The 8797-nt window shown below is 30.3% G+C and overlaps 3 protein-coding genes across 6 annotated transcripts in view; 2 read left to right on the top strand and 1 right to left on the bottom strand.

Annotated features, from left to right (window-relative positions):
- Window positions 1-1485: 1485 nt before the first annotated feature.
- LOC131854382 (mitochondrial inner membrane protein OXA1L) lies at window positions 1486-2881 on the bottom strand. Its single transcript, XM_059205499.1, has one exon. It carries the CDS (start codon window positions 2745-2747, stop codon window positions 1554-1556), a length of 1194 nt encoding a protein of 397 aa, XP_059061482.1. The 5' UTR covers window positions 2748-2881; the 3' UTR covers window positions 1486-1553.
- A 321-nt stretch (window positions 2882-3202) lies between these two features.
- On the top strand, window positions 3203-5790 carry LOC131854319 (U3 small nucleolar RNA-associated protein 15 homolog). Its single transcript, XM_059205420.1, has 4 exons — window positions 3203-3451; window positions 3595-3693; window positions 4271-4453; window positions 4569-5790. The coding sequence occupies exons 1-4, from the start codon at window positions 3350-3352 to the stop codon at window positions 5763-5765; spliced, it is 1581 nt and encodes a 526-aa protein (XP_059061403.1). The 5' UTR covers window positions 3203-3349; the 3' UTR covers window positions 5766-5790.
- A 1123-nt stretch (window positions 5791-6913) lies between these two features.
- LOC131854477 (DENN domain-containing protein Crag) overlaps window positions 6914-8797 on the top strand; it is a 34993-nt gene continuing 33109 nt past the window's right edge. For all 4 annotated transcript variants that reach the window (XM_059205600.1, XM_059205598.1, XM_059205599.1 and 1 more), the window contains exons 1-2: window positions 6914-7066; window positions 7265-7418. In XM_059205600.1, the coding sequence (XP_059061583.1) occupies window positions 7292-7418 (127 nt within the window). In that variant the 5' untranslated portion in view covers window positions 6914-7066; window positions 7265-7291. The remainder of the gene's footprint in view (window positions 7067-7264; window positions 7419-8797) is intronic.

The following is an 8797-nucleotide window of genomic DNA, read 5'->3' as shown; positions in this document are numbered from 1 at the left end:
CGTTAAGCTCTCTCAAATATATTCACAACGCAAATTAGTACCTATACTAAGATTAATTTGTACATATAATGTAATTAGAATAAATGTATCATTGTGTCATCTATACAATTAAATAAAATTGAAGTGTCTCTTCGTAATTTCAAATGAATAGCTTTTCATTTAAAACATGTAAAATTGTAAGGTATCTATTTATTGGACCTATTTTGACGGAACTTTCACTAGGTACAGATAATGCTATAAGGAGTAACTTAGGCTACTTTCAACCCCCTCCGATTGATCCCCGGTCTAATTCAAACGGGGATCGATATTACGACGGCCTGAGCCGAGGTTCGAACCCCTAATGGTGCCCTCAGACTAAAGTCGTATCCGTCAGGCAGGAGATGGCCTTCAGCCGCTCCATAAGTCCTTCCGCGGGTTTGGAGTGCATCTGCACTCGCCCCCTAAAGTCCGGTGAAGCTGTAAAGGCCAGCTGCGGCCAACAGCATTAGAGTAGTCCGAAAAAAAAAAGCTCGTTGCATTTTAGAAATATTAATTATTATAAAAAATACAGTAACAGATAGTTTTTAATAAAACTGAATTTTCGAAAATTGTTCTATAAGGTTTTAAGGAAATCTATAAGTAGGTACCACTTAGAAACATTAAAGAACATTTTAAGTTGAATTAAGAATGTGCATTATGTAATATTTTTTACGAGTAAGTATTACATTTATAATGGCGAAGTTACTTTTAAAATATTCCGGTAGGTACTTAAAATGTATTTTTGTCATTGCTACTCTCCGATGACAGATACACCAATAACAAAAAATCAAGTTTATTCTAATGTTTTTATTTCGAATTATAATTAATTATTTTTTTCATTGAAAAATCAATTATTATACTGTGTGCGCTGTAGCATGGTACAGGTGACAGTTACTAATTTTATATTTAACAATTGCTACATTTAAGTTAATGCAGTTATTAATGATTTAATATATTACGAATGGGGAACAGCTGTAATACTAAGTTATAATATGTAAATCGCGGCAACCTTTAAGAGTGAAACGAAACATTAATGAAACTGTCACCCGCACCATACTACAGCGCACATAGTATAGCAGAGCTACAGAGATAATGACGCGGCCGTAAACTGCAAAGGTAAGGCAAGAATTGGTCTTATGTGGAATATCAATGCCCCATTGCCCCTATGCATTTGAAATAGAGAAAGACAAAAAAGGGGTTTTTTATCCTAATCAATCAACACATGCAGGCAAAGTGGAAGGCTTCTGTATTTAAAAAATAATATATTCTGCCCTATTTTGTGTATATATGTACGCCCTAGATGATGTAGCAGTTCATTTATTTTCATAATTGTCATTGTTTGTATTGGTCTGGGTGTATTCTATGTATGTAGATATTACTTAATATACTATTTTATATCATTTGACTATTTTGTATATATTACACTAAACTAATTTTTCTAAATATTATAAAAAATAAACAATATAATGTTTTTAAAACAAACATTACTTTATTATTTATAGGCATATATAATACTACATATCTAAAATAAAAACCTACTTAGGTTTTGCTTGCACATTTGATAATTTAGTGGGATCATATTTGTATGTTTTTTGCGGGGCCCCTCTTCCTGCTTTTGTAAATATCAACTCATCAACTCGTTGTCTATCAGCCAAATCTCGTGAAATTTTCATGTTTGTCCAAGAATCCTTTGCTCCTTCAATAAACCCCTTCTTTTTAATGGGGAGATTCTCTGCAGAATGGCTTATTAGTTTGGGTATCTTAAAATAATCTCTAACCTTTGGCACTTTAAGAACACCCACTTGCAATAACGAAATGAAGTTACTGGAACACCAATAAACCAAAATAGCCCCTGGAAAGTTTACTGTAAATGGTAACATTATAATTGGGACCGCCCGAAGAAAATATCTCATTAATTGCATATTTGAGCTATTCATCCTTCCTCCGTCTACTCCAAGTTCAATTGTGGCATACAATGTTGCACTAGTAATAATAGGTAGTAAGAAGAACTGATCAGGTACTGTTAAATCTGCAAACCACCATAGACCCCCATATGACATGCTCTCAACAGGACAATTTGCCATTCCTCTCAGTCCCATAAAGAAAGAAATGAAGAGAGGTGCTTGAGCTAATGGAACAATCATATTTTTTAATGGATTTAATCCTTTCTCCTTCATAAACATCATCATTTCCTGAGCATAACGAGCTGTCTCCAACTGATTACCAGATTGTCGTGCCTGTGTCATCTTAACTTGCAATAACTGAATTTCTGGTAAATTATTATTCATAACTGCTGTATTCCGTTGTGACAGAATAACAAGTGGAAACATAACTACTCTTACGACTATGGTGCCAATGAGTATAGCTCCCCACCACGGTACATCTAATGATACGTGAAGGTATTCTAGCGCATTCTGTACCAACCCAACAGGACTCCATCCTCCAAGGCCTAAACTGGCAAAAGTGGCCTCACCATTAGCGCTCAAAGATTGTACAGCTTCAGATATTTCACCAACAGTGGATATATCCGGCACTGGAGGTGGCTCTGGTATATTCTCTGATATAGTAGATACTTTTCCGGGATCAACATGGTTAGTAGAAGCAAATCTAGTAGTAGCAGCTGCAGCTGAATATACGTAATATACCTTTACCGGCCTAACCTCTACTTTATCACTGAACAAGTTAAGAACGGCACTGCGACGTCCTTGGCGACTCAGCAATTTAAACATATTTATATTTTTTTATTCTCTTGTTCTTTTGTATTACTGAAAGGTATGCTCTTTATATTATTTAAATAAATATTTCATAAAATTCGTAATAATTTTGACTCATTTCTGACAATTAAAGTGACAGATAAAAGTACAGACTGTAGAGAACGGAATTCACTAAACCGAACAAAAAAAAAACGGAATTCACTAACTGACAGTATTTCTTGGCAAACACAGAAAGAAAGAAAATATTTTTTCTAAATTAAATATAAGGTATCACTTTCAAATAAAGAGAGGTGCTAAGACTTTATTAGTCATCATCAGCATACTTTGCCAAGTGGGTAGGGCAATTTTGGGCCTATTAAAGATATTTTAGGAATCCATAACATTACTTCGAACATTCAGGGTCTGTCAGGTTATTTGACTGACATTGATGCTACTGTCCGTTCAGTTTATATCAGTCATTCAGTCAGTTTCAAACCAACCAAACTTTTCTCAATTTAGTAAAACGTGTTTGGATCATATTATTTTATTTAAATATAATAATAATTTACTAATAAGTAGTAAATAATTATTCAATTGTAACTGGACTTATTTGGAAGAATGAAATTTTAACAATAAAAATGGCCCATATATCATATCCTTTCAAAAAAACAAGCAAAGCTGCTTTCCGAAAACCAGAGTCTGTAGTTTCTCAAGATGCAATTTATTGGAAAAAATTGGGAGTAAGTACTTTATATAATTTTAATACAAACTTACAGATTATAAAAAAATATATTAATTTATCGCAAATCTCATATTTTAGTACTTTGAGAGCATTTCAATGTTGTGTTGTTTAGATTTACTTAGTATATTCTTATTTTTTCAGCAACCGGTCTTAGTGAAAGAATTTGGTGCAATTGATTATTTGGATTTTAGTCCTGTAGAACCTCATTATTTTGCAGCAACATCTTCTGTTCGAGTACAGGTATGTGTTTGTTTTGTTGACCTAAGGGCAGTATTCTGAGGAGCAATTTAACTTATGATATTAAAAGCCAAATAGCCCTCAATATACTTGATACTGGGCAATTGTTACTATTCCAGAGGACTAAGATGTCATGCATTTTATCCTTTCAAGTTTTCAACAAACGAAACACAGTTTACAAAGTAAGTTGCTTAGTGGCTGAAATATTTGAAACTAATGTAGAGAATAGTGGGGTACCCATACAGACTTAAGTATATTTTTTATTGATTGAAAGATTATAATATAATGAATAATAATCAAAAATGAGAATGATTATAGCAATGAGAGACCATAAAGAAACCTTTCTTATTTTTATGATTTATTTATTTACATTGTCAGTGTTCTCTCTCTGATCAGATTGATAGAATTAGCTTTGCAGATAAAGATAATAAGACAAAGTTAATATAATGATTACTTATTACAGTAGATAAATGTTTACTACTATTTGTTTTAGATATAAGTAGGTAATTTTATTCTTTATTTGTAATATTTAATTCACAGTGCTGTGTTATATATTACACATGTTCTTAATTATTTTCAGATATATGACCCAATTACCAAAGTAGTTGCAAAAAATATATCCAAATTTGTTCAAGCAGCTTATGGTGGATGTTTTAAAAATGATGGTCGCCTATTGGTAGCAGGCAGTGAAGAGGCTGTTGTTAAATTGTTTGATGTTCAATCTAAGAATGTTCTTCGTGTATTTACAGGACATACAGGACCTGTAAGTATTGTCTACTTTCATTATTTTTTATACAAACATTAAATATTTTTTAACATATTTTATTTTGTTCTTTTTATTCATGATTTAATTGATAATTATTTATTTTCCAATACAGGTTCACAGAACATTCTTTACAAAAGATCAAGTAAAAGTTGCAAGCTTCTCTGATGATAAATCAGTATGTTTGTGGGATATAGCTACAGAAGAAAAAATAACAAGCTTTGCAGATCATACAGATTATATCCGAGCTGGAGCTACAAGTCCCATATCACCTGATCTGATACTGTCTGGAAGTTATGATAACACAGTCAAGTTATATGATTGTAGGACAAACGAACCATCCCTAACTGTAAATCATGGCAGCCCTGTAGAATCCATCCTATTTCTGCCATCTGGAGGCATATTTATAAGTGCAGGTGGTACAGAAATTAAGGTCTGGGATATATTTAATGGTGGCAAATTATTAGGATCTATATCCCAACACCATAAAACAGTAACAACACTATGTCTTGCTAGCAATAACAGCAGATTAATGTCAGCATCTTTGGATAGACATGTAAAAATCTATGACATTTCAACATTCAAAGTGGTTCACAATATTAATTATCCAAATGCAGTTCTTAGTATGGCTATATCAGAAAAAGATGATACATTAGCTGTTGGTATGATTGATGGTGTAATATCAATTAAAAAAAGAGAAAAACCAGCAAAACGGAAAGGAGTGAAGAAGGGAGTGAATAAATTTGCACCTGATTACATAGAATCACATCATTTTAGTGCTGAGCAATCAGTAAAGAGAAAAAATAAACATGAAAATGATTTAGATAAGTATTTGAGAAAAATGGAGTATACTAAAGCCCTAGGTGCAATACTTAATGGTAGTGTCATTACTAAATTTCCCGAAAAAACTGCTGCTGGGCTACAACAATTACTTAGGTGGAAAGTTCTTAATATTGCCATTAGTGGACTGAATAATAAACAATTAAATTTTCTTCTGAAGTACTTGAGAAGAAATTTAGGTGAAACAAGATTTACTAGAACTATAATTGACACTGCAAATGTTTTTATTGATGTTTATGAAGGCCAAATGACAAATTTATCTGAGACTAACTTGATGCTATATAGAGGCCTACTACAGGGAATAAATAGTGAAATAGATGTTTGTAAAGAAGTGAGTGAATTAGAAGGTGCAATTTGTATGCTTTTAGCTGCTGGTCAACTTAGTGACAATAGAGACATTTTAGATGTACACAACACTCTTGTACCTTCATCTAAAGCACTTAAAGACATTATTATTGATGTTTCAAATTAGAACTTAATAGGTATAATAAAAATATGTCATTTTGCACAAACAATTGTACTTTATTTATCATAATTATTAGTTATACAAACTAGTGTCAAGGTATACCATTATGTTGATAGTATGCTAGGCATGAAAGAACGATATCATCATGACTGATCATCCGCACCCCACTATTAGGGGAAGGTTGGGGCCTTGGGATGAACCACTTTGCACCGGCATCAACTCTGGGGCAACAACCACCCAGTGACTTGATTTAAGCCTATTAAGACGAGTAATAAAATTAAAATTATTTAACCTTATATAAAAAATAGTGCCGTACTGCTTCGGTATTATTTTTTTTATAAGAATTAAAAGAACGAGATTTAAATTGCTGAGCACCTCGTGGAAGAAACTGTCAGGATGCATAAGTGTAGTATGAGGGTTTGATACTAGCATATATTATCTGTGATACTAACAATGAATTAGTCCCCATAGTGCCATTGCTAACAATCGTTTTCGAATAAGCAACATTCTAAAAATGTATCATATTATAATATATCTCGTCATAACATCATTGCTTCATAATCCATAAAAACTTCTCGACTAAAGTAGCCTAGATGGAAAGTAATGTAGTGTATCAGCCATAGATAAAGAATGGAACCAAATAATCTTGATTTTGTTCTATAGTAGTTCTTCTTCTTGGAATACAATCAAATGGATTGTATTCCAAGAAGAAGAACTACTATAGAACCCTGAATAAAAAACCAAATAAATTTATATACTCAATTATTTTATTTAGACTCACGATACAAAAATTAACGAGAGAAAAGATATAAAGGTAAATTTAAATTTTATCTCCAGTGTCAGTTACAGTACTTGTATGTAATGTTATCTTATCTGTGGTACTAGTGACCACTTCCGAAATTACAGATTTCATTTATATATGCGCTCTCTTCTAACTCGTTAGTAACTGTTTAAATAATAGTTTATAATTAATTACATGGTAAATATACAATAAAAAAAAAAGTTAAAAGTCACAAATATATTATACGGTTTAGGTTAGCTTAGTGTTCTCTATCTTAGTGAGTCAATATGTGATCTATGTTCGACTCAGTGACTGACGGCTGACTGAAGTTTTCGACGGTACCGATATTAATAAATGACGTTTTGTAAAAATAAATTGTAAATGAAACTACTGTGATGTGATTTTTAATTTAGTTACATAAAAATAAAACTTGTTAATTAAATGAACGCAATAAATTTGTTACTGTGATGAACTTTAACAATGTTTAACAAAAACACGCTTTTTTCAATATTAGTAGCTATAAATTGTAAGTTAATTAAAAATGAGTTGCACATTATTTGTTTCAGTAATGTACACCATCTAACTTTGTTAATAAATAATAAATTGATTCGATTTTCAAATTTGTAATGTATTATATCTAAAGTTTTCGTTATAATACAGTATCAAATAGGTTATAGTGTATAGTGTGTGACCATGGATTTTCAGTGTTTATTTTCTTTAACAGATACTCGAACATAATTTACCAATCAGAATGGACGAAAAAAGGGTGGCAGATTATTTTGTGGTTGCTGGATTGCCAGATAATCCAGAACTATTGGAAGATTCTGATTCAGGGCACCTCAAAGGTTACAATAGCAAGGCACCCATTACTGATATAGGTATGTACTTTAAATAAATATTTATATGTGACTGTAATTATAATGCTGTATATTGTAAGTACATTTGGCAGAATGCAATTCATATATTTTAATACAATGATTACTTATGTATTAAGATTTCTTCACTTTTATTTTATGGACTATTGTCTTTATTCATCTTAATCTAATGCAATAATTTTATTCTAATGTTTATAGTAAATGTTTTATTAAAAATGTGACTAAGTATATGAAATAACTAATTATGTTACATATTTTTGATGTTTCATTATTATTTTGATGTTTCTATTTTTGTATTTATTTAAATTTATGTGATCATACAAGAGTCTCTATATAACATAGTATGAATCATTTTGTGAGTATTTATATAATATCTAACTATCACTTGAGACATTTTTATACAATTTCCTGTACTTTTACAGTTTTAGTTAGACTGTATTAGAGGTTATAAAAATATTTGTATTACCCTCTTTTTTATAATTATTAGTATTAACATGAATAATAATTTATTTTCATAATAACATTATAAAAATGAAAGTAGATCTGTCTGGCAGTCAGTGACTTTTATTTTGTTCTTTAGATATTGCTTAAAATATATATTATGATATATGTATCATAATATATTTTACTATCATTTTAACAATTTTAAATATATATTATGTTATTCAATAACATTACTATTATTATTATTAATATAAATTGTAGTAAAAGTAATAAGTGTTAAGTTTGGTCATTGAAATATGTGTCACTGAATTACACTTAAATCCTTCACAATTCTTTTCATTTATATTGTATTTACTATTTATGAACCTATTTTAAAATTTAATATGTACAATTTCTAGGTAGGAAACCTTGTTAAAGCATTTGCAATTAGTACAAAATAATACTAATATATTATTTCAGTGTAACTTTAGGTTAAAATGTTATTTATTCAATGATACACTAATTGTATGGTAAACATACATTTGTAGTTACTTTGTACATAGCCGCTGAATTAATTGTGGTTCTGTATTATATTGCAATATATGTAACTAAAGTATTAATTTCTAACTCAATATTTTTTACTAATTTAATTAAGTATAGATATAGAATGTCATACCAATCAAAACAAAATATCTTTATTGCTATAGTTCTATTTATGATAAATCACATCACATGTGCAGTTATTTCTATACTAATTGGATATGTGTTAACTAATGGAAGCTTATTAAAATACTTAATATTTATTAGTTTATTACTGGATCTCTTTAGGCTCCAATATTAAATGAAGCCAAAAGAGATCCAGTAATAATTATATAATAAAAGAATATGAATATGAATTTGATCCAGTAGTAATTCTTACTTACTTTTTGTTAATAACTTTATTTTCCTTGTTATTTTTT

This window comes from Achroia grisella, unplaced genomic scaffold (assembly GCF_030625045.1).
Source record: "Achroia grisella isolate CSIRO2021 unplaced genomic scaffold, CSIRO_AGI_Agris_v1 utg1186, whole genome shotgun sequence".
In the NCBI taxonomy this organism is placed as follows: domain Eukaryota; kingdom Metazoa; phylum Arthropoda; class Insecta; order Lepidoptera; family Pyralidae; genus Achroia; species Achroia grisella.
This window is presented reverse-complemented; position numbering and strand designations above follow the sequence as displayed.